This window comes from Ixodes scapularis, unplaced genomic scaffold, assembly GCF_016920785.2.
Source record: "Ixodes scapularis isolate PalLabHiFi unplaced genomic scaffold, ASM1692078v2 PGA_scaffold11__112_contigs__length_91849675, whole genome shotgun sequence".
NCBI lineage: Eukaryota > Metazoa > Arthropoda > Arachnida > Ixodida > Ixodidae > Ixodes > Ixodes scapularis.
The window spans coordinates 4,319,334-4,345,560 of NW_024609837.1; the positions used below are offsets into that span (position 1 = coordinate 4,319,334).

The 26,227-nt window shown below is 47.2% G+C and overlaps 2 protein-coding genes across 2 annotated transcripts in view; one reads left to right on the forward strand and one right to left on the reverse strand.

Annotated features, from left to right (window-relative positions):
* Positions 1–11,016, reverse strand: part of LOC115310235 (solute carrier family 12 member 2) — a 32,189-nt gene extending 21,173 nt beyond the window's left edge. Inside the window, exons 1-5 of the mRNA XM_040206218.3 lie at positions 10,938–11,016; positions 9,686–9,761; positions 8,323–8,418; positions 5,786–5,925; positions 1,204–1,317 (exon numbers count right to left, since the gene is read on the reverse strand). Of these exons, the coding sequence (XP_040062152.1) occupies positions 1,204–1,317; positions 5,786–5,925; positions 8,323–8,418; positions 9,686–9,731 (396 nt within the window). The 5' untranslated portion in view covers positions 9,732–9,761; positions 10,938–11,016. The remainder of the gene's footprint in view (positions 1–1,203; positions 1,318–5,785; positions 5,926–8,322; positions 8,419–9,685; positions 9,762–10,937) is intronic.
* A 14,618-nt stretch (positions 11,017–25,634) lies between these two features.
* Positions 25,635–26,021, forward strand: LOC120837053 (keratin-associated protein 6-2-like). The gene has a single exon (XM_040206219.1). The coding sequence runs from the start codon at positions 25,635–25,637 to the stop codon at positions 26,019–26,021; it is 387 nt and encodes a 128-aa protein (XP_040062153.1).
* The last annotated feature ends 206 nt before the right edge of the window (positions 26,022–26,227 follow it).

The window sequence follows — 26,227 nt, forward strand, 5'->3', positions numbered from 1 at the left end:
TGAAGCCGCCGTCACGTTCTGCTCGTAGGTTATACAAAAGACAGGGTGGTAGCTGCAGGCACGATGACATGTGCGGACACGCGTCAAGCGTTATCGGAGCACGTATGACGGTCTTTGTATTACCAATGTGACCGTCATACAAGGAAGGCCTCAGACAGTGTATGCGAACTGCCTTTGGTATGATGCACTACCAGTGGGACCGAGGCTTTAACCGACACTAGCATTTTGATTCGCAGGAGTGTCAATAGAGTTTTAGGAGGTCGGCCTGATGACTCGCATAACGATACCAGATCGCCTTTGCACATAGAAATTAACGTTATCGGGGGCATCGTTATCGGAGGGTATCGTTATCGCGGGTATCAGAACGATCTACTAAAACTCTCTAAAGGCGAATTCCATTGGTTGTATTGGTGCGCGCCGAGATCGACTTTTCTTGAGCGCGCCTGTTTCACTGTGCGACCGGGATCGAGACGGACGTGTTCCACTCGTCGTTTTGAATCGGCCCCCGCTCCAGATCTCAATCCGAACCCGAGAAAAGACGCTCCGCCGATTTCGACGGATTCGACCGGAAGCCAGCCTGGTCAGCCCTCGGCACGCGCACACGTGACTTCTTTTGCCGCCCTGCATCTCGCCTCGGAAGAATTTGTAATGGCCGCTCGCGAAGTGGTGCCCGCTTTACTGCTGCTACTGCTGCTGCTTGATGACAGTTCGTCGTCAGGTTGCTCGAGCAGCTCCTCCAGCAGCGGGCGGCTCGAGTAACAGCGACGACGACGAGCATTGCTTGCATGTCCCGCATGAATTCGGCTGCCTTTACGGACCTCCGCAGAAGAGGCCGAAATTCGAGACGTACTTGGACACCGCTCACGAGTGTTTCGACGAAGAGGCAAGTGGGCTACGCTTACGTACATCGCATATCGACACGCATCTTTCACAACATAATTAACTTCGCTAGTGCGTCGAACGCGTGTTAGCCACGCGATTTCGAAAAAATTTGCTTCGAGATCCGGGACCGCGGGAAGGGTATTGCCGGGAAGGTAAATGACAAGAGGGCACCCGCCGACTTCGGACGAGTGGTCATGGTCCTCTGAGCATCCGGAGGACGTTCGGATAGCGTGCTCCATCTGATCTGGTCTACTGATCCCGGCGCGCTCTAAAACGACTAGTGGAATTCGCCGTGACGTTCGGAGCGACGTGGGAACGGACCTTCGACTCCCATTCTGTTCCGATGAGTGCGATGCAGAGAAGCACGATGACTGTCGCGCAGCTGATGATCCGGATGTCGTTCATCGAGCCGTCCACGATCAGCGTCTCCTTGCGCTAAAATAGAAAACAAAGAATTAACATGGATTACACGATTGTTTTAAAAAAGACAAAAGCTACATTAAATAAGTGTGCAGTTGAATCATACGACCAGCGGGACATAATATATGGTGCTAATGGTCAGTATAAGTCTGATAATTCACCAAGATTTGTTTATTACTTTTTCTAAGTAGTAAAATAAACGCACGGTTTCCGATCAGAAACTTGCTGAGCGTCACCGAGAAAACACTAAAGCCATAAATTTTAGAAATTTTGAGGCAGTAGAAGTGCGGTAGTGCGCTAAAGTTACCACGAAACGCGAATGATAAAAATATCATCCCCGTTTTCGCGTCGCCAGCCTAGTGCCTGCTGCACGAGCAATAGACCCCTTTCGGAGTAGAGCGCCACCTGTTGCACGCAACTGCAACTAGGTCCGCCGCCATTACGCAGGGGTCCCGCCAGAACCGCCTGCATCTTACCGCCTACAACGGTGCTGCTTACACTTTGAGTCCCAGTCTGCGCGCGCCGCATCAATATGCCATCGCATTGCTGCGTACCTTTGTGTACGCAGGATTGATACGTTGACGGAGACGGAAAAAGGTACGTGTCAGACAAGTTCTAAAGTGTTCAAAAAGAAAAACCGAGTCCTCGTGTTGTTTACAAAAGTTTCACGGGTTAGACAAGAAAACGCTCTTATCATCCGTAAGCGGAAGCATCGCAAACGATTATATGGTGTAGTAGTGTGGCCGTGTGTCGAGCCGCGTCTTTAACTAGAGAGGTACGGCCACGGTTCAGTGCGCGGCTCGCATGCGCGAGCGGCTCCCTCCTTCAGTGCTTCTTCACCGCAACCGAGGCCATTTTAGGTACTTGTTCGGCGTGTAGATGCATGATTACTTCTTCCGCAAGTTCGTTTCCTTTACTCACGCCGGTAAAGAGTTTTCCAGAAAACAGACGTCGGGTGGACTAAATGCAGTGTACACCGAATCTGAAGATCCCTGAACCCGCCTTGCGATCGTGGGAACTTTTGGGGTGGTGGCCTGAACAGAGTGCCAAGGCCGTACCGCTAGACGTTTAGGGACGTTACGCTACTAATCAGTTTGGAAATTTGTGAGAATGCAGCCAAAGAGTTGATGTTTAGAGCATGTTCAACAATTGTTATTCTGTTCAACGGTTTTTATTCCTGAACACATTGTATGTTGTTCTTGGGTCTTCTTGCTTCGGTAGCAGGAACCCTTGATGAAGAAACCTCCTGCACTGAATGGGATAAAAAAAAAATTATACACCGGTTTGACACTCAAACAGCTATGCATATTTTCTGTGCAAATAAAGATCAGTTCCAGCACACATTTGTTTTTGTTTTTTTTGTTTTTTTTGCAATGTCGCATTCCGGGTGCGTTCAAACAAACGTGGTACGTTTAAAAACGCCTAGAAATAAACCCACTACATCAGTGGTTCTGGAAAGTCTACTCTGTAGCTTTGTGAGCAATGCCATAAACCGCTTAATTTCTTAGTCTTTAAAAGGTGACCGAGGAAGGAATCTAAAATGCTGCTCCACCCACCCGTACAACCTTTTCTGCTGTTCTGTACGATTTGCGATTGCGATTTCTCGAACTCTCAAGGTTGTGACTCGTGAGGCACCTTTTGCAGTTACTGGTACGCGGTCGTAAGTTTATTGGAGGGGTACGAAAAACGAAACGAGCGAGTTCTCGGCTGTCACCGAACGACAAGCTCATGACGGGGGCAGCGTACCGGGTCGTTCGGAGTGGGCACGCTAAAAGCGCGATCACTATGATTAACTGTATTAAAATTATGAAATATTACTAAAAAAAATCACTACAAAACAAAAAAGAACTTGCCTGTTCCGTGAGTAGTTAGCCCTTATCGATGCGGGGACCATGTATGCTTCGACGAAGAAGTTGTAGCTTCTTTCCATGCACCGGTTTGTGCCTGACCGGCTCCTGTAGAACTGCTCCACCTCTCTGTCACTTATATGTGGGAGTATCGATAGATCATTAGACCAACAGGTGATCGCGGGAAAACACCCGCACAAGCCATAGCTCAAAACGCTACGGCGGCTACGCTGCACGCCGACCGGTCGAACCCTGCGTAATGGCGGCGATCACCCAATGTTGCTAGATGTTTTACTATTCCCGCTAAATTTTTTTCAGTGTTGCCAAAATTCCGAAAGGGGTCTATAACTTTAGAGCACCCCCGTTCTTCACGCGTGCTTTCAAGCCTTTCTAAAATCGTCCGATTTACGGAGCTTTCAGACGGCTGCTAATTAAAACCGGTACATCTTGACAAATAAGAATGTTAATTAATAAAGCTTAGGTCATTAGATTAGTATTTTTTTTTGCAATCCCGGATGTCCCCCGTGACTGGCACATTGTTCACGAAAAGAGCTTCTCTTTTTCTTTTTTTTTTTTCCTCGACCACTTCTGTTTGAGGAATTTTTGCAATAACCGAAAGGTCCCTTCATGCCTCTTAAATATTTAAGAAGAAAACCACTGGCACGCTATAGAACAAAGCGCAAAATAGCTCATTTCCGGGGCCACGCAACATCCAAAAGAAAATTTCAAACCTCGCAAGGGCCTCTCTACTTTGCTGCAGCATTTTCGCCGGCGTTCGGACGAACGACGCTTACCCTGATTTCGAAATGGGAGCCCGACCGCTTACTTCCGCGCCTCTTTTAATGAATTACTGGCGCGCCCCCCAGACACTTTGCTGAGCGCGGCATGCCGGAGAACTGCGTGCCTCGTAGTATTGAAAACAAGTGAAATTGCTCGCTATCTAAACTCGTGCTTGCTTGCTTTTTTTTTTTAAGGAGTTTAACGCAATTTTTATTCTGCTTAACTTGTCCTCATAATAAACTTCCTTCAGGGAGCAGGTTTTTCTTTTTGTTTACAAACTCCAGTCAAAGGCGATTCACACGCTTGACACTGATTTCTACCATGTGCCAAGAAACCTCTTAAAATCTCCAAGAGAACAAGCTGGCGCAAATTACCCGACAGCCGTGGAACATTTGGCAATTCTATATATTTTCTACCTTTTTCGCGCATCGTTTTCTATTTTCTTGGTTCAAAAAATTCTGATGTTATAAACGACCAACTAGCCGCACCAAGATCGCCATGGAGGATAAACGTACTGAAGTCGCCTGTCGGCAATATAAACTTCTTTGACACTGTACGCAATCAACTTATCAATCACGCCCATCTCTACGGATCTTTTACGATTATACTGTTCTTGCGTATTGGAAGACAAGAAAATTATTTTGTATTTCAATTTTGTATAATTTATTCGAGTTCCCCGATTGTTTCATGCTTGTGTTTTGGCTTTTATATTGTTCAAATTCTGATTACACCCCCCCTTATGTGATGCCCTTAACGGGTCCTTAAGGTGAAATGAATGAATGAATGAATGCATTTGTCAATGCTCCATCTGGTGGCGGTACGGAGCAGTACGCTTGTTTCGCCAGTGTGTGGACAGTAAAATATCGGTATACAAGAAACGTCTGTGTAAAGCTACCCGTCACCAAGGAATAATAGATTGGCTTACCAAGAACGGAAAGATCAGGGAGAAATTGTCATGTAGGCTCACGAAATGAGCCTACATGACAACCGTGCAAGGTGCTTGGCGCTATTTTTCCGGCATCCGGGGACTTTATGTGGCACAGGAGATGAGAGAGGGGTTAACGCTTCGCCGAGTCGCACGAGAGAGTCGCGTGACCTGGCCTTGTCGCAGAGCGCGCGAGCTCGGCCGCTGTCCAGAGCGATGAGCGGATATTGTAGATTCACGGCTGCCGGAGCGGCGTCTATCACAGTCTCAAACAGGAGCCCGTCGCGTTGAAGCGAGCAAACGAGCAAGCGGGCAGATGAGAAAGGACGCGCGTGCGCTGTGTGCCGTTCTCGGCAGCAGGCGGCGCGGCGTTCCGGTGTTACGTCACTTCCGTGACCAATTTTTGTGGCATGCACCTGCCAGCCTTGCACCCCTTTCTAAGCGCGGCAAAAAACGTTGTTCTACGTAAAAAAAAAAAAAGTTCGCAAATTTTAGAGCGCATCTTTTAGGTGCCCGTTTACTTCAGCGGCGTCGCCGTCGCCGTAACCGACGCGTTGCATTATGGGACGTATTTCCGCTAAAGTTAGAGGAGAATGTATTCGCAAAATTTAGCGGGGAAAATGTTTCGCTAACTTTAGCGGGGATAATTTTTAGCTAATTTTAGCGGGAAAATTTTTCCCATCAATTTAGCGGGGAAGTTTTTCCGTTGAATATAGCGCAAAAATTTCCCACTAAATGTAGCGGAGAAATTTGTTAAATTTATAGGGAAATTCAGCAAAAATTTTCCGTTAATTGTGAAGGCAGCTTGAGAAGAGGACGGACATCCCCTCCCCTCCTCAAGAGCTGCGGTCTAATTCGGTATTACAGAGAATTGTAAACGTCTCATCTTTTTGTCTGACTAGCGAGGAGAATAAAAAAACAAATCACTTACCGTGAGCACGGATTGGACCGTTTCCGCGAAACCCACGACGTACATGGCCACGGCCACGGCGTTGGCGAGAGAAAAGATGAGTCCAATGGCGCCCCCAAACTCCGGGCCCAGACTCCGGGATATCATGTAGTACGTCCCACCTGGAGACAGTGAAATAGAATTGCAATACTCTTTATAATGGTAGCTAGCACCAATTAGCATTAAAACAAATGATTCCTCCCCTGCCCCCTCCTCTCATTTGTGTAACTATCACAAGGCCCAAGGGGGGGGGGGGGGGGGGGGCGGGGGGGGGGGGGGGCGGGGGGGAGGGATTTGCCGCGAAGGCCTTCGGGAAATCGGGCAAAAAAAAAAAAAAACCGAAACAGCAATCCCTGCCTCCTCCCCCTCCTAGCGCCGAGTGAGTAGTCAATTTTGCTATGGTCGAACCTTGTAGTTGTAGGAGTCGCTCCAATACCAGATTCACTCGGGAACTGAATTAAGCAGGAGTGAGCAGGGTAGCCAACATGCCATAATGCGAAAGCGAAGGTACCGGATGAAAATAGTTCGAGGTGCCGGTTGACCAAATCTGCCAAAGTGATTGCTAGGCCCATCGAAATTTGCTGCACCTGAAACTACGCCCAAAAGTCCCATAACGACCACTAGCAGACCCGTCAGCACATCTAACGCACCAGATACTAGACATGAAACACCTGTAACTACACCTACGACGTTTGTAGCTGCACCCAACCCGTCAGCTGCTACACCTATCATACCTGTGACTACCGTAACTAGTGTAACTGCACCTAGCATACCAGCAAATACAGGTAACACACCGGTAACTGCACCTAAGACACCTATCACTACACCTCAAAAGCCTGCCCCTAACATAATGCACACGCAGCTAGACCAACCACATCTACTTGTGTATCTAACATAAATGTGCCATAGTTAATAACAGGCTAAGAGATTCCGGGAAACTCCTCCCAGCTCTTTCCACTTCACCAGAGTGAATGTTGGAGAGGAGGCGACCCCATCTCCAAAGTTTCTTCTGCTAAAGTGGGAAGGGATGGGAGGAGTTTCCCCGAACTTTTAGCCTGTCACTGAGTAAATCCAACATCTGAAATCCTGTGACCAGGAGATTAAACCTGTTCTCGCGAAAAGAAACAAAGGTGCTCGACGAAGAACGGGATAGCACCGTTTTTAATTGCCCCATTTTGACGCAGTAAATTGGTGCTTATTTTACTAAGGTCAGCCTGTCTCAGCGCCTACGGTGCGGTGCAAACGAGACGACGTAGACTGTAGCGCAAACAGCGCGACTCATGCCTCCCGCAGAAGATCCGCTCTGCAAATGTCACTTTCCCGCAGCGCACTGGTGCGCGGGAAGAAGCCGCACTCAACAGCGGTTGCTATGCAGGCTGAAAATGCGTGGAAGCGTGAGGTCGGTCTGCCTTTGAAGTATGTCGACACTAGTATGTCAACACCTAACCTGGCAGTTTAGGCCCAAAGTTGCCACATTAGAACCGAACCACCAGAAGTGAATCCCAACACTGGCCCTTGTTTGACGAGTTCGGCCGAAAGATGCCAGAGGACAACCAAACTACCAGCAGTTAAGCCTAGCTTTGGCGCTGGTTTGACGAATAAGGGCCAAGATGCCCAGACTCTGGCGAAAGAAGGCGAATTTTTGTGACTCCTTGGCTTCTTCGGGCATTTTAAGGCCCTGAATATCCACAAAAAAAACCGAAGTTTGGTTCAAAGAACTGTGCTAGCTTGAATTACGCATAAGTCGTTGCGCAAACGCGTGCAGGTTCATGCATAGGCTCAATTTATCTCTGCGTTCAGAAACACTAACTTTCGCTCTTTGTATTTGCTGCTTGGATAGCGATCACCGGCGCGAAGTTTCGTGTGACAACTTGTCAGTATCAACGTCTTAAGCTTCTGAATGTGATCTCTACTAAACACGTAGCTACGACGTTTATATAGCGTTCAATGTTTCCGCCATTAACTAAAATTTCGTTAAAAAAAGTGATTTACACTAACACTTTATGGGATTTCCCTCAAGACAGAAAAATGCTGACAGAGCATCCGGCATCATAAAACACACGCAAAAGAACAAAGCTCCAAAAAATGAATGGCAAATCGATAGGCAATTGTGTTGCATACGTGAAACGTTCTGGCAGCACAAATGTTTATATAATCCTTTAGCGGAACGACACACCTGTTCAGCCAGACGCTCACGTTCACGTTGTTTTTCATCAGATAATTTAACGCGCAGATTGTGTGCACTTGAACTGATAAGCCTGATGATCTTCCAGACCCTTCTAACCCACTCCTCTCCCACCTAGCCTCCTCGTCACTCTACTCCTGGTCACATGACTCCCCGTAAACGAATCAGCGTAGAGCACATCCCCCTCCTGTCCCACCCGTCAACCAATCAGTATCGAGCCTCGCGGCCACGCTTTTATCTAGGCTTCACTTTCGAGTTTCACGAAATCGCCGAACACCTAGCCAAAGAACGTTTCACGCTCAAAACGAGGTCGTCTTCGAGCGCCGGCACAGACCTCCTCGGACTTCTCCGTTGGTGCAGATGGCGGACATGGAAAGTGTGGTCAGCATCGTCACCGCCGACGCTAACAAGATGACCGCAATGGCGAGACCTGCAAAAAATTAAAGAGAAACATTCTCATCCTGTTTTTGGTAAGCTCTCAAGCAACGGCCTGTAGGCCTCGCCAATAATCACTCCCTGCCAATATCACTTAGAAAAAAGACATTTTTACCCCGACCGTCTTCACTAAGTAGTGGATCCACGCAACGCCGCTGTCCTCAAGCTTCAGCACGGCTGTCGCTTGGGGGCGAGTCGGGGACCCACTAACGATGACGTCATGCACAGGCCTTGTCAATACTCGTTATCTCTCCCCCCCCCCCCCCAGCCCCCCCCCCCCCCAAAACAAAATCTAGTAAGGACTACTTTGCGCAGCGCATTAATAATGAGCTGCGCAAAGTAGTCCTTATAAGATTCGCTCGTCGAAGGAAGGAACTTTTTTTCACGTTTGATACGCGTACGTCGTGACAATATAACAAATCTAATGTTAGATGCGCCAACACATATCTTAATTCAACGCATGAGGGAGGGGTCGCCCAGTTATTTTACTACGGTTCTCGAGGTGCATACGAGTATAGGAGGTATTGGCTCTCCGCGCTGCCGTCTCTGTCTGCTGGGGCTGTGAAACGAATTGTGAGCGAGAGCGGCAACTCCCTTTTCCCGAATATTAGACGCCGGGCACGCGCGTCCACAGACCGGTGATTCTGCCGTTTTACAGCGACGCTGTTTATGGCTTGGGTTCCATGGATTTTTCGTGTGCGTCAACAAAAAACCCGGAGAGGGCTCGCACCGCCCTCTCTTCGTCGTCGTTCCAAGCCACTTGCGTGCCTAGTTTCCTTTCCTTCCGCCGGGTGGCGGGCCCATCGCGCGTGTCTAGTTTCCCCCGGCTTCTTGGGGCGGCGATAGTCCTCGACATGTGCGCGCACCTTTTGTCGCGATGACCACCGATCAAGACAATCAACGTTTTCGTACGTTTGTTCGAAATTCTGTGTGAAGTCTGTGTCGTGTGCTAAACAGGTTCGCGGCGGCGACGCAGCGCGGCGGCGCGCGGGCCTACCACGTGACCAGCGGCGGCTCCCGCGAGCGCCAACTACAAATTCGTATAGCGCCGTAAATATGGCTCTAAAATTTTTTTTTTCTTCGTTGTAAAATCGTTTTATGACATCCTTTTTCCATCTAAGCTGTCTAAAAAAAAAATTATTTTTTTTCCCTTTGCATGTGTTCTTTAACGTAACAGGCCACACCCCGCGTTCGAGGACTATACGGTACGAGTATCGATTTCACTCTTTTCGTAAAAAAGGAACGAGAAGCGACCGACTCACCGATTCCCGCCTGTCCGACGACCCAGGAGAGTCGAAGGAACAGCATCACACCCCAGATGTTCAGAAGGCATCGCACCTGTGCAAAATTTGATTGAAAAATTTAGCGATTGAAAGTTTTTTTTTAGTCGGTGTTTTCTTCCGATAGACTTTATTAATGGGCAGAAAAAGAATGAATCATATAGTGTTCGCAGTGCATCAAATTATGAAAAGAAAAGTTGGTTCGCTCGTTCCATAGTACCGCTCTATTTTGTTTTGTTTAAGGACAACATTGAACCTCGGTTAGCTTGAGCGAAGATTTAAAACTATTCCGATGCATTTTAGGAAGACGAAATTAAACAAATGAATGTGTTCATTGTTCGAAACAAGTCCGGCTATTTCTTTTTGTACGTTTAACCAAACAAGATTAATAAATTAACTCTTAAAATATTCAATTTAGAAAAAAGTTCTAAAGACAAAGTTGTAGAGCTTCCTTAGAAACATTCAATTCAGTGGTTTTATCAAGAAACCTTAACCCCTCTTTTTTATGGGCTTCAAAAAACATTTGCGAATTATGAAAAAGAAATAAAAAATTATGATTTTGCGCATGTGCACCTTGTATTGCAGCGCTCTTAGCCATGCCTCAAACTAGGCCTGCATGCTGAATAAAGCACTGTTCCCGCCGTTAACATATTCGCATTTTTTTTTTGCGTTTTCTTTTTTTCTTAATTTTGGGCATTTTTTTTTTAAACCCGGAAAAACAAACCGTGTTAGAGGTTTCTTGATGAAAACCACTGAATTGAACGTTTCTGAGGACGCTCTACAACGTTTTCATTGAAACCTTCGCTTTGAATTGAATATATTACACGTTAATTGATCTTAACTAATTAGTTAATTGGGCAAAATACAAAAAATAGCCTGACTTGCCCCGAACAGTGAGCAAACTTATTCTTTTGGTTTCGTCTTCATAAAATGCACCAAAATATCCTTAAACCTCGGCTCAAGTTACGTGGCATACCCGGCATATACCATTAGCAACAACTTCAATTCTTTCACGTAAAATATATTTACACAAACCTCAACATGTAAAAAAAAAAAAAAAAATCAGCTGGAGAATAAACAAATAGCTTGTTTGTCTGTTAACTGCTTTATGCCGTGAAGTCACGATCACAAGGCCAATGCATCGTGCAAAAAACAGTGTGCAGACTGTTTTTTGCAAAAACTTACCCTATAAAATTTCAAATAAAAAAAATGTTCATGAAGATAAGATCCGTACCAGGACTCCTTGAATCCATCCGAATTTGGTTGCCGGCGACAGGTTCACCTCCTTGTCGATCTTTTCGCTGAACGACTTGGACTGCAAGAACACAGAAAGAATCGTAATGCAACACACCCGAGACTATGGCGAGGCAAATTTAGAAAAGCATCTTTATAAGCATACAAGATATTGGACCTGGTCTTATTACTCGTAACAAAGCTATTTTCTCCAATATTATTTTATTATATCATTACCATTACTGCGCTTGTGATTCATAATTTAGGGATGACTTAAGTTTTTTTTTTTTTTTTTTAATAGTTAGGGTTTTGCCAATTCTTCGACATTTTTTTATGGTGTGGTGACTGGCCCGCGTCTCGGACTGCTGTGTTTACAGCGCCCTAAAACGGGCTCCCTCGATTTCCCTTCACGAGGTCATCGAAGTGTCACGTTCTCGGCAGCGGTAGTGGATGCTGCAGACGCCTATACCGCTCCAGGGGCCCTAATCTGGACATTTGGCCGAAAACGTCGGCGAGAAATACGGCGGCCATGATTGGCCGGCGACAAGGTCAAGTGCGGCGTTGGCCAATCGGAGCCCGCGAAAGTTCTTGTCGACTTTTTTTCACCAAGTGTCCAGATTAGGGCCCCGGATCGCTCTCCTGGTCAAAAAAAGTCAAATTTGGGGGTTTTACGTTCCAAACCAACGACGGGCATCTGGCACGCCCCAGCGGAGGACTGAGGATTAATTTCGACCACCTGGGGATTTTTTGACGTGCAACCGAAATCTCGGTTACACGGCGTCTTCTCCGCAATAAGCCTCCGTCAGAACTACGGGCACCTCGGCCGGGATTCGAACCCGCCTCAGGGGGATCCGTAGGCTGACGCTTTCGCCTCGGAGCCACCGAGGCGGCTGCTCTCCTGGTCGGCAGTCCACGGACGTGTCGGCAGCCACGGACTGGCCGTCGTGTCTGCCGAATTCTTTCACCTAGATGCCTCCCGTGTCCGTGGCTTCGACAACGGAGCGCGCTGTATTTGACATCAAACCATTTCTGATATAAACTATCGTTTTTCGTTTGGGCTAGGGAGTAATATGTTTCCTACGCGCATATCTACAGCCGTCTAGAGGCTCCTGCGTAGCTTCGAAGCAATTACGGGCGTGAGCACGATTCCCCAGAGAGTACTTTAATCGAGTAACTGCTAGAACACGTGTGCGAGAAATAAAACCAACATAGGCAAGAACCATCAAAACTTTTAAAAAACCGTCGCACATTTTGTCTTCCCAAGGCCGAACCACAAAAGGGCAATTGCGGTACAGCAATCACTATCCCTTTCATAACGGGACCGCCGAGCGCAATAAACACGCTCGCTTCTCAAGAATTGCGTAAAACGATTTTCGCACTTTCCGATATTCATCGGAATGTAAAACGTTTTTTTTTTTCTTCGTTTTCTTTTATTTAATTTTTAGTCTTAAGTGATCGTTCTTTTCAGAGCAGTGAGCAGGGCTCGGGCCTAATTTCTGTCTTCGCCAATATGACGGCCGCCAGATTCCTAGCCGCAGGTACGTCCCGTAAAACCACCCCATACAATTTTCAGAAAATACAAGGAGTTTTAAATAAAAAAAGAAAAAGCCGTGAAAGGTACACAAATGCGTCTGTGTACGTTAATTATAACGCCGGGGGGGGGGGGGGGGGGGGACATCATACAGAATCGTCACAATAAAACAAATAATTAACAATTTTTTTTATTCAAGATAAATATATGGTTCGGCTTCCAAACGATAACTCGCGTGCACTGACCGCTATACTCACGTTTGTTTCTTTAAAAAAAAAAAAAAATTAAGAAAGCAAACAAACAAAAACAAAACAAAAAACTTGGGAAGACTACGACGAACTTCACCTAAAAGTCGCAGTAACACTGCCCCATCGTGCAAAAGACAAAACGAGGTGTAAAGGATCTACGGACGCCCTTCAAACATGTTTGAGACATGCTTGCTTCATACATAATCTTTCCTCGAACATGCGGAACCTCCTTTCCGCATTCAAGGGCAGAGAAAGGGTCGATCGAAAAGGGGATATTGCACCGGATTTTCGATGCCGCGCGGGAATCCGAAGGAAACTAAAGCGAATTGTCCCGGAACCTTGGCCGCCGTATAGATACGGCTTTACGCACCTCGCTCACGTTTTACGCGGCTCTTTTACGGCGAATTTACGCGGCGATTTTGGCGGCGACGACACCTTCGGGAAGTGTTCCCGTCAACCCGTCAATATTAGAACCGATAAAATGAACGCCAAAGCCATTGAAGGTTTACGACGTCATACCATCCGCGTTTACTTGAACTCGAGATAAAGACGAGATAGAAATTAGCGAGGAATATTGCGTAGCCCTCTCCGAAAGTTCCCCGAAACAAAGAAGTGTAGCCACGGAAGCTGTTTTAAAGCATCAGATGCTTTCTAACGGACCATCCCCCCCCCCCCTCTCCCAACCCAAATCACCTTTTTTGTTCCACGTCGGGTTGAGTCATTTCCGTTAAATTTGGCGATAAAATTGTCGCGACGCGACTTTACGTCAGATGACCTATGCACCCCCTCAGCTTCCTGCGCAAAATTTGGCGGGGAAAGTAATGTCACGTGACCCCTGCACCCAGTGCCCCCCCAAAATTTCACGAGAAAATCGACCTTACGTGAACTACACACAAGTTTAACGTCACCCGACCTACGAATGCGAAATGTAGTGCGGGAATTCCTGAAACACGACTGTTTGATGTCTTCTTATCAAAATTACACGATCGCTTTTTTTTTTTTTTTTTTAATACTAGATTTCGTGAACTTTAGGATTATGGAAATCAAGATCGCTGCCATTTTTTTTTCCTCTTATTATAAACATGAAGGCAAAAATTGCGGCACCACATCATTGTTGTAAGCTTTTCACGAAATGTCCGAACTCAGTCGAACGTACCAAGCAATACAACCCCGAACGCACGCACTAAAACTGCGTATCACTGGGCCCTTTCCTGCGCACGATTGACTTAGCGACGATCAAAGACGAGTACAGAAACACGACGAGCACCGCGACATTGCACTATTGACGCTGTTCGGTTGGTCCTATATTGGCTCGTAGGCATCGGCTAAGACCGGCCGAGTGGCGAAACAATCAGTAGAGAACCATGAACCACCGTGTACCAGCGTTTTAACGTCACGAGATCGAGCACAGAGAAATCGGTCGCGAGTGCTACCGCGTCGGCGTTCGGCCTTGCCTCGTGGCCAATCAACGAGTCAAAAAGACTCGGCGTCGGGACCAATTGCACGAGTTAGCGCCACCCGAGTGTGATGACGTCATGTTGAAGTGAAGGCATCGTGTCTTGAAGAAAAAAAACAAAAAACGTTTAGCGCGTTTCTTTTTTTATTTTTCTTTTCCTTTTGCGTGTCGCGAAATGGTTCTCACGAGATTTGAAAGTCGGAGGAAGAAACGATGCCTTTGGGGCTTGAAACGCGTTCGTCTTGATAAAAATAACGTGAGGCCGGTCGCGATTGAGTCAATTGTTGTTGTTGACAGTCAAGTTAAATGACAAATTAAGAGCGCTAGTGTAACTAGAGGGTGTAAGATGCACATACGTACATCTTTATTAGGAATATTAGTAATGTCCCGCCATAAACTAAGCTTTTTTTTTTCTTTCTTTTTACTACGGTTTTTGAGGTGAATTTGAGTGAGGGTTGTGTTCGTAGAGAGCGTGCTAATCAACCGCCAAAACGGAGACCCACGCTCGAACGAGGAACCTTGAGAGCGTTATTTGCTACGTATCAGACGGAGCGAACGGTACTCTTCGACAGAAGAGGATCGACAAACATGGTCGACACACTTTCCTGCTCCGACATCATCTCGCGTGCCAGTTAGGAACTGAGACGACCGTCGTATCTGATAAACTCGCCATCGGTTCATGTCGCTTTCGTCTCATTGTCTCGCCTTCAGCAAATACACGCAGAAAAAAAAAATCGAACATTGATTATATGTAGTTTTCCTTTTTTTTCTTTCTCGCTGGCGCCAGCGACGTTCTTGGAAGACGTAATACGATCGACGCCGATGCTTTTATCTGGCTGGCTCGAAGAGTACCTGCGCTCTTCGCCTCTCGGCGTTCCAGTTTCTATCCTCGGGCGGGGGGGCTGTCAGAAAAACAAGGCGACTTATCGATCACACGGGATCAGACAACACGTCGACAACAGAAGAGATAAACAATGACGGAGATTAAGGAGCGCGCGATTAAAGCCGTCGCCTGGTGCGGATCTATCTTGAGCCTCGACGGAAATCATGGTGTAAGGCGCAAAAAGACAAGGGACACAAGAGAGAAAACAGACATACAGGCGCCTTACACCTCTATCTTGTGTCCGTCGTTTTTTGCGCCTTACACCGTGATTTCCAACGTTCACCAACGAGCCCAACTACAAGTTTTTGAGCCTCGACGTACGGGACGTCGGCTCTAAGGAACGAGTTGATGACCCACGAGCCAGGGACACAATAAAATTATGAAACCTCCCGACCACAGAGAGAGCGAGCTCAAAGTCCCTCAAATTTGTCGTTGCGTGGTTAGGCAGAGTGAGATTATAGTCTGCCACAGTTTTTTGCGACATTTTGAGACGGTGTACGCTGTCGAAAATCAGTAGCGTCCGCTTTCCCGCGTTGCAATTGAGACAGCCAATCGCCGAAATCTACAAAAGGAGCTTGGTGAGTCGTGAGGTCGACACTGGTCATGGTGAAACGTCGTGCCTGCGGTGTTACAGCGCAGTCTGTTTTTGTGGGTGTAAACAGAGTTTTGCTTCGGCTTTAGTCGAATAAAGGACTGGAGCGTGATTTTTCTTCTTTTGCACAGTGTTGCCAATGTCGTGTTTGATTGCGATCTACTTTTGAGCTTTGCCAATTCTCATGTTTCTTCACGCGGTACTAGATATTTACTCTCTTACGTTCGTTCCATATGCAAGGCCTTACCAATATCACGTTTGCAGACTTAATACGATTACATAATCTAGCTTAGACATATTCAGTGAATGCGCACTTTTTCTCAACGAGCTGGCAACTGTGATAGCAAGCTTGTAGCGTGTTTTGTACGAAGTTCTATAAAAACAGAAATATAAGATGAATTTGAAAACTTTCAGCCTTTCCAATCTGGTGAAGAAGGAAGACCAGCGGCGGAGCTGCACAATGGAAAGTAATAGCCGGCCGCAAGTCGGCAAGCCAGAATGGAAAGGCTGCCGCCATCTATGAGCGACGGCGACAACCAGATACGTGGCTTGCCGCCGTCACTCATAAATGGCGGTAGGCGTCCAGAGTTCGGTGTCTTCATTTCTTTGCGGGGGACAAGACCCTGGGAAAACTAGCCCTTAACAGCTCCGCTATAAAAAAAAAAAAAAAAAAAACTGCCACAGCAACGTTTATTTACATAGTTGCTGTGTTTACTAGCCTGCCTAGGACCATGAAACGGTTTGTCTTACGGAGAGACCAATTCGTAAGCATATTTATTTAAGGATCTTAAACTGATAATAAACTAACGTAAATTAAAGACGGTCGCCTTCAATTCTTCGGCATAACGTCTCTTATCACTCAGTTATCTCTCATCGTGATAGCCGAGTAGCAGCACTAAAACTAATATACGCTCATAGGTCATACACAAGACACGGAGTTTCTTTGCGGACATGTTGGCTTCATACGTGCTTCGACATGCATGGCTGCGGACAGTTTCTACATGACCAATGTGCCGTCATGCAAGGAAGAGCCAAGCATCAGATCGTGGCTGCATACAGTCTTTTGTATGGTGCACGAGCAGTATGACCTCGTTCAAGTGTGTCAACCTTCGTGCTGTGCGCACCTGTGGGTGAAGCATCGAAAGAAAATTAAAAAAAAAAAAAAAAATTTCCGCAAAGACAAAGGACGTCTGTCGTCGCTGATACCCCAAATTTTTATCTCAAACTTGAGCTCGTCTGGTTACTTGGGATTTTCCCAGAAACTGCGAGTTATCGGTCGGCACCGTTTTCTCCAAGACAGCACAACTTAGAGTGAGAGTCAAGGGAACTCTCATTCGTCTAGACTGTAGAGATTTCTTCTTAGTTCGTTTCGCGGATTATTTTGCCGCGTTGGGGCCAGGCATAGAGGCAAGGTGCATGCCTGACAGAGCCTCTGTCACGCACAGTTCAGCGGTGCAAGGTAACATAACAAAACAAAAACAAATTCACTCTAAATATACATTGAAGTCAACCAAAGGATTACAAAACGAGCCAAAAAGGTTCCGGATCATCATGTAAATAATTATCAAACTCACACGTGTCACGGAAATAACTGGAAGAAAAAAAAGGCATTGAAGACCGAAACAATCAAACATGCATGTTTGGTTGTTTATATTCCGCAACATAGGCCTCCGTTGCGGAATATAAGAAATATGCAACATTAAAATGAGCTACAATTCTGTTTTGCCTTTCGGATAGGATATCCCCCACTTCAAAATCAATGAAATATGAATCAAAATCTACAAACATTAGGTTACTTCTAAGTAAACTTAAGAAGAACAAAAAAATGCATTCATTTAACAGCATACTATACAAACGATAATGTAAAAAAATGTATTCGCCACGAGCATCATTTTGCAGTTATTTCAATCTTGACAATAGCGTCAATCAGTAGTAGCCAGCCCGCGTTCCCCGTAGTCTTTTTTTTTTTTTTCACATTGGTTAAACGAAAATTGGACTTTTGGTGACGTGGATAGCAAGTTATAAAGACAATGACCTCTGAAAACACGGGCTAGATAGCGCGAGCTCTGCATTGGATTTGAACGCAAGTCGGGGCCTAGAGCTGTCGCGGCACTTGGAGTTCAGTCGGCCCCACGACCAGTGAAGGGAGATGATGTAGGACAAAGTGTAGAGGCCTCGCTATGTAAAGCCAAGGTCAGACCGCCAATACATCACACAAAAGAGTATGCAGAGATGTTAGACTCACACGTATACGTTAAATGATTCGGGACTGGGAGTGCGCGGTGCAACGATAATTCAGTTTGAACGTGTTTCACTAAACACGAGCTTACGCAACGCTATTGACCAAGAAACTGCTTTGTTGAGGCGTAATTTAAAGGATAAAATCGGGCGTTTTTTTTTTCAATGCCTCCTTCGCACAACTTGATGCCGTAGATTGGGAGGTTGCAGTGTCGACACAGACCCCCAGTGACGATATTTGAATGCGCCTCATGGATGGAACCCAAGCATCACGCGAGCACTCGATTAGTGCTCGTGATAATCGACAGCTCGACAAACAGAAAAAAAAACAACTAACTTGTGTTTTATACGTATAAATAGGGTTCCGCGTTTTCCGTGTTAATTTTTTTTATTCGGTTTTTGTTGGTTTTTTCGCAAAAAACAGCTTCGAAACGATAAACACCGAAGATACGGAACCCCCAGTTCTTAATCTGTGGTTTTTAGCGAAGTGCAAATATTCTTGCGGTGTCCCTTTGAAGCCTAAGTCGCACAGCTCATACAGCAGGCACGTAGCCAGGATTTTGATTCCGGGGAAGGGGGGGGGGGGGGGGGGTCCATGACAAAATGCTGTATGAGGGGGAGGGGTGAGAGGAGGCCAGCAAAACTGAAGATTCCGGGGGAGGCCCCCACCCTGGATGCCGTGCCTGTCATATACCATGTCATATACCAGTCTCCATACAGATTTAAACGCGAGTCGATGCGACATCCGTGCTTCGAATGCCGCATAGCAATGACTCCAAGGAGGGAGCCTGGCACGCGGCATTCGAACCATGGATATTGCGGTGATTTTTATGAGCAACGATTTCGGCTTAGGTGTGATAACATTAGGATACACCGCAAATTTATCTGTTCAGAGTTGCTGTAGCCCTCTGGTTTTCACTCCTCACGTTGCATCCGATACCGAGGAGAGGTTTGAGCAGCGCAATTCACCTGTGCACCTCGACGTGTTATCAAGCAGGTGGAGCATGCTGCACCAGCTTTAAAAATATGGCAATCTTGCTTTGCTCCATAGGTTGGGCGATGAGGATTTAGAAAGCGCGCCCTCAACACACCGCTGGCATTGTCAACATAGCCGACCGAATCTAACCAAAACCAACCTCGTCTTATTAAAGCATGAAACACTTTTATTTTTTGTTATGTTTTTTTTTTGTTTAACAGAATCCCCCCCCCCTTTTCTTTTTCCCCAATCATAAGATTGTGTGCGTCCGTCCGTTCATTTCCCGCTAAATTAAGTGAAAAATGAAAGCCGCTTACAACTCCCTGTAACGCCGAATTAGAGCGCAGCTCTTGAGGAGGAGGAGGGAAGGGTACTGGGGGGTGGGTCAAGTGACCTCGGGGGGCGGGGGGTCACGTGACCTTGGGGGTCACGTGACCTTGTTGGTCACGTGACCTTGTTGGTCACGTGACCTTGTGGGAGTCACGTGACCTTGGGGCGTCACGTGACGTCGGGGGGTCACGTGACCTGGGGCCACGTGACGATACCGATGACGTCATCAGTAGCGTCACTGATGACGCCATCAGTGATGATGATGACGATGCGGATGCCGGTGACGTCATCAGTGACGTCACTAATGACGTCATCAGTGATGATGACGATGACGATGCGGATGCCGGTGACGTCATCAGTGATGTCACTGACGACGTCATCAATGCCTATGACGTCAACGGGGGGTCACGTGACCTCGGGGGGTATCCCCAGGTCACGTGACCCCAGGGGGGGGTCACGACCTGGGTAACCATCGTCACCCTCGTGAGGGTAACCCTAGTAACCCTTGTGAGGGCAACTCTCGTGACCCTCGTGAGGGTAACTCTCGTGACCCTCGTAAGGGTAACTCTCATAACCCTCGTGACCCTCGTGAGGGTAACTAACCCTCGTAACCCTCGTGAGGGTTACGAGGGTGAGTAACCCTCGTGAGGGTAACTCTCATAACCCTCGTGACCCTCGTGAGGGTTACGAGGGTGAGTAACCCTCGTGAGGGTAACTCTCATAACCCTCGTGACCCTCGTGAGGGTAACCCTCGTGAAGGTTACCCTCACGAGGGTTACTAACCCTCGTAACCCTCAAAAGGGTTACCTTCACGAGGGTTACCCTCACGAGGGTTACTAACCCTCGTAACCCTCGTGAGGGTTACAAGGGTAAGTAACCCTCGTGAGGGTAACCCTCGTGAAGGTAACCCTTTTGAGGGTAACTAACCCTCGTAACCCTCGTGAGGGTTACGAGGGTAAGTAACCCTCGTGAGGGTAACCCTCATGAGATTAACCCTCGTAACCCTCGTAACCCTCACGAGGGTTACGAGGATTGCGGTTACGCCGACGCCGACGCCGACGCCGACGCCGACGCCGACGGCGACGCCGCTCAAGCCGGGAACGGGCCCCTAAGAGCTGCGCTCTAAAAATTGGCGTCACGTAACCTGATGTCATGTGGCCTATACTCCTATTCAACACCCACGCTAAAATTAGCGGTGAAATTCAAGTCATGTGGCCTATAGACCAACTCATTTTCCCAGCTATATTTGGCGGGAAAATTGACGTCACGAAAGTCAAATTTGGGGGTTTTACGTGCCAAACCAGCGGCAGGCATCTGGCACGCCCCAGCGGAGGACTGAGGATTAATTTGGACCACCTGGGGATCTTTTGACGTGCAACCGAAAGCTCGCTTACACGGCGCCTCCTCCGCAATAAGCCTCCGTCAGATTGCGGGCACCTCGGCCGGGATTCGAGCCCGCCATATGGGGTTCCGTAGGCCAACGCTCTCGCCTCGGAACCACCGAGGTGGCTTTGACGTCACGAGACATATGCACTAAGTCTCCCCGCTAAAGTTGTAACACGAATTTTGATTGGGCTAGCCGATTCGTATTAGAGATGATTAAAATAGCGCGAACTTGACGAGGACACGACAGGACTGGCGCTGACTTCCAACTAAGTTTATTGCATCATCCAACCAAGCAATATGTACCATAGCCTGCGGACCAAAAAAAAAGATAGTTATACATTAAGGTTTTATGTCTGCCACGCGCCCATCTTCAGGTAAAACCACCAAGAAACGATAATTATATGTCAATAAGACACATGGACGGCATGCTGACGCACTTATCTCCCGCGGTTTTGATAAAAAAAAGCCTCTATAATTTTTATCTCTGTCTATTCCCCTGCCCTCTTCAGGAACTTGGTCAATTTCAAAATAATATGTTCACACTTACATCGTTTAACGTGCTCAGCAAGATGACCACCCGAATGTCTTCGTACCGACAGATTACGCTCGCGCTCTCTCCCATTGAAACACCGACCCGTTTGTCCAATGTAAATGCGGCTAAAGCTAAAAGGCCCGTTCACACTCTTGAGACCTTTTAGAACTGGGTGCCTTGAAACCTCTTACAACGAGGGGACGCACTGGCGCCATCTATTGGACAGCAGTTGGGTAGCTCTCGCGCATTATCCTTTCTTTCTTGGCTCGAAGACTTTTGTCAACGTTATAAACGAGCCTTCCTCGTCGGTGTTACGCCCATTTGACCTCGGAAATCCCGCAAAACCTTCGCCCTTGTGAAATGCAGTTCCAGGGTAACCGCATAGATGGCGCCAGAGTGGCGGTGTGTTCCCTCGTCCTAAGAAATTTTAAGAGGTTTCAACAAGTCTCGTCTCTCTCGGTCGTACTCGGTTGCAAGAGTGTGAACGGGCCTCAAAGGAGTATCGTAAACAACCCCACATGTGCAGTTATTGTACATGACGGCATGTTTCTTTGTGCACTGAAACGCTTTGCGCATTGACATTCGCAAAGAATCATGCCGTCATGTTCACCAACTGCACATGTGGGGTTGTTTACATTTACATTGGATAAACGGGTCAATGTTTCAATGGGAGAGAGCGTGAGCATAATCTGTCGGTACGAATAAATTTGGGTGGTCATCTTGCTGAGCACGTTAAACGATGTAAGTTTGACCATATTTTGAAATTTACCATGTTCCTGCAGAGAGCAAAGGACGAGACAAAAAGGAAAATTATAGGTTTTTTTTTTTTAGTCAAAAAAGCGGGAGACAAGTGCGTCAGCATGCCGTCGGTGTGTCTTATTGACAGAGAATTATCATTTCTTTGGGGTTTTACCCGAAGATGGGCGCGTGGCAAACACACAAGCTTAACGTATAACTATTTTTGTGTTTTTATGTCCGCAGGCTATGGTAAACATTGCTTGGTTATGTGCAAGAAACTTAGTTGGAAGCCAGCGCAAGTCCTGTCCTACGCGCGCCTTAGTTCGTGCTTGTCAAGTTCGCGATATTTTAATTATGTCCGCTAAATTTAGCGGAGAGATTAATAGAACATATAGGTCATTGACTCCTCGCCACGACTGTTCAGTGTATTTTTTTAATAAATTTAAACAATTGCTTTTTAAATACTACATTTCATACATTATAGTACTATGGAGATAAAAGTAGCTGCCTATTTTCGTAAGTGCCAAGTCTAACGCGCGACCACGGCGACGCGTCGCTCTCAGCCTTGACAATCCATCCAAGACAAATTTGAAACTATCTCAGATAAAAACGACTAATTTCATTTTACGCATCCAGGCGGTCCTGGGTTTTCTACCGTTTACCCAAAGGAAAAACGACCAACCCTTTTTTTTAATAAGAAAAAAAAAATGTTTGAGCTAGAGTTATTGGAAGCTATAAAGAATATACCACTTTTTCGAGGCTTGGGAGGTTTGTATCTTCAAAAACAATCCCCAAAATACGGCTTCTATTTTTAACGTCCTCCCCGAGGAGGGACGCCCTTCCACGCGACGCAATTTCGCGATAAACCACGCGAGTTCACGTCGGAACTTTTTTTTTGTTAAGTTTTTTTTTTTTTTTTTAAGGAAGGAAACCCGGCACTTAACCCTAAACACTCGAACGTTTCGCGGAAACGTAAACAGAAACCAAAATAGGCGCCCCTAGTTCCGTAACAATGGAAAACGTACTGCTGCCGAGAAAAAAAAAAAAGAAAAGAGGAGTCTGCGTTACTCAGAATTTTTTAATAGGCCCCTTTTAAAAGTGCCTGCCATCTAGTAGCTGCTGCGTCAAATACTCCAGTTCACCGCTGTCTGGGCACGTATTCTGAGCATCTACGAGACGCTAGGGCGAGGACTCGGTTCCACCCACACCGTTCGTTCGCAACAAATGGCGACCGCTCAATGTTGCTCGATGCGGTTTTGAAAAGCAACTTAGGACATTGACGGATGGCCAAGAGGAGAATATGTGGACGTGCAGAGGACAGCTAAAGAAGGGCAGAAGGGGGCGTAAACTAGTCGAGACGGATCAATAAAAAGAAAAAAAAAAGGTTGGGAGGTGAGCACTCCTTAAAATCTCGCGTTTCTTTCTAGAACAGTGGCCGCAAAGCGCGGAGAACCTCCCTTCCTCTCCCACCTGCCCCCTCCTCTGCCCATTTTATTGACAACGTAGTGGTCGCAAACGCGGAGTCTGAACCTTCCCTCCTCTTCAATCTTCCCCTTTCCTTCCTCTACGCACAATATTGACGGCGTCGACGAGGTCGCGTCTTGTTTTACGAGACTCAAGGTCGCCCAGGGCCAGAGAGAAACCCACTCTCGATGGAAATCCCATTTACGAGAATTCGGAACTTCCCGACTTTCTTGCCAAGCACCAGAAAGAGCAAAACAAGGAAAAAAGAACTATTAATGCTGTGGAGCCATTACTACACTGTCCCAAGCATATCGAGATATCAAACGAACGGGGTCGTCCCCGCAATGATGTGCCTAGATTTAGGGAGTGTTTCCAACAGCGCGATCGGAGTCACGTGGTTTACGGGCCGCGTTTGCAGAACGAGCGGCGAGGTGGTGACCGAAGCGCCGATCGTTTGCGAGGGTCTCCAACCGCCGCTCTCCTCCTCGCCCCGCGACAACTCACCGTATGCGCATTCGAGACCAGTCTGCGCAGGAGGCAACGTTACGAGAACACTCAGTTGGGAAACTCGCCGTTGAAACCTGGGACGCTGGCGTCCACCGAGAGCGAGCTAAATAAGACAATAGCGCCACCCTTTAGCGACGAGTTGAAACATGAAAGTTGCCTTATACGGCTACTGCTAGAGTCACTGAATGTTCCCAGAGTACCGAAACTCCCAAGCTCAAAGTGCCCCCATGGCAACTTTTTTTTTTTTTATTTATTGTGGTCATTTGAGCTTTTAGAAAGGATATTTTTGCGTTAAAACAAACGGGAAAAGATTATTTTTGTAGAAAATTTTATTGGAGATTAGTACAAAGTAACGGGCGCGTGATGTTTTCTGAAATCTTTAGTTTACAATGTTTTGCGGTACAATTAATATTGTATTCATACAACCATGTCTCACCGGCGATTTCAGGTACCGTGTCCCGAGCTGGGGCGTCCTAAATTCGGTAGGAATTCGCGGCGCGTCCGCTGGGGAGACGAGGATTAGCATCCCTTTCCAGCATATGTCGGCGCCAAAATGGCCGATTAAGACCCAAAATAGAACCGACATAGCAGACACGAGACGCTAACCTAACCGGTACAGGCCTGCGGTTCCTCGTGTGGCTGCTGCGGGAGAAATAGCGGCGTTCCGATCGCCTTTAGTTCGCTTCCCGAGTACGGATAGGTGCTACTTTTTCAGAGCAGGCTCTATGGCAGTTTCCCAACTAAGTGGTTTTAGTAACGTTGGCAGGAGGCGTCCACCATTAAACGCTCCACGTGGTTCGAGTTGCTTCCTCTCTCAAATCCCTAGGCTCTCTAAACCTGCAAAGAAACACCGAAACAAGGCGGGCGTCTCGACGACGGGGCAAGAAAACGGACGGACTCGCGCAAGTTTGGGAACGTCGCCAAAAACGCGAGAGAGACAGAAATGACCGTCGACAGCCGAAATTCAGTGGCCTCCGCGTAAAGTACCGCCGGATATTATCGCGCTGCGGCGGCTGTTCACTGCTGAATGGCGGCCGCGATCTAAGAAGACGCAGTACCTCTATACGTCCTGCACTTCCGGCCTCACGACGACCGGAAAAGGACGTTCACCTACAAACATTGCTTTTTTTTTTTGCTGTTTTGTTTTATTTATTGTAACTGATTGCGTGTCACCCACCTTATTATAACAAATTGGTGATGTATGGTCATAGATAGCTATGTGGATGGGTTTTGCGTGCCCCGGTGTCCGTTCAGTAGTTTCGAATCTGCGTTATCTTTGCGAAGAGAAGGATAAACGTCAGTTCGACCGCATCGCCTGGTGGGCTCTGGATACGGCTTCTACAAGGAAAGATCTCCGTGTGAAGTTTATTGCGAGGGTAACAGTATATCATCGACAACTTCCGACTACCCTTACACATGAATATCTAAGATACCATTCGTGACTATTACTGAGGTTACCCCTGGGGCCATCTATGTGGTTACCCTTGTGGCTACCTATGTGTTTACCCCTTTCTGCACCTCTGAAATTACACACTATTCTTGTTTTCTTTTCTTTTTTACGCGTCGAACCAACGACAGGCATCTGGCATGCCCCAGCGGAGACCGGGGATTAATTTCGACCACCTGGGGACCTTTGGACGTCAAATCTAAACCTCAGTTAAACGGCGCTTCTCTGAAATAAGACTTCGTTAGAATGCGGGCACCAGGGCTGAGATTCGAACCCGCCACCTGGAGAACCGTGGGCCGGCAACTTGCCTCGGAGCCACCGAGGCGAGTTATTTGTTGTCTACCCCTTCGGTTACCCATGTGGCTATGTCATGGGCTACCTCTCTGGCTATGTCATGGGCTACCTCTCTGGCTATGTCATGGGCTACCTCTCTGGCTATGTCATGGGCTACCTCTCTGGCTATGTCATGGGCTACCTCTCTGGCTATGTCATGGGCTACCTCTCTGGCTATGTCATGGGCTACCTCTCTGGCTATGTCATGGGCTACCTCTCTGGCTATGTCATGGGCTACCTCTCTGGCTATGTCATGGGCTACCTCTCTGGCTATGTCATGGGCTACCTCTCTGGCTATGTCATGGGCTACCTCTCTGGCTATGTCATGGGCTACCTCTCTGGCTATGTCATGGGCTACCTCTCTGGCTATGTCATGGGCTACCTCTTTGGCTACCTTTGTAGTTACCTTTGTATATTTACCTAAGGCTACCTTTGTATCTGACAAATACAGCCATCCGCACTGACCAGTAACCTCGGATAGTGGATACCAAACTACGAATCCGTGGAAAATTGGGATTCCCTGTGACCCTATCTTTCAGTTATCCAATGAGCATTTGCCCGGCGTTCATAACAGTGTACTTGGACTCATAAATGAAACACCGAAATCGCGTACAAAAACCACCAGCCTTC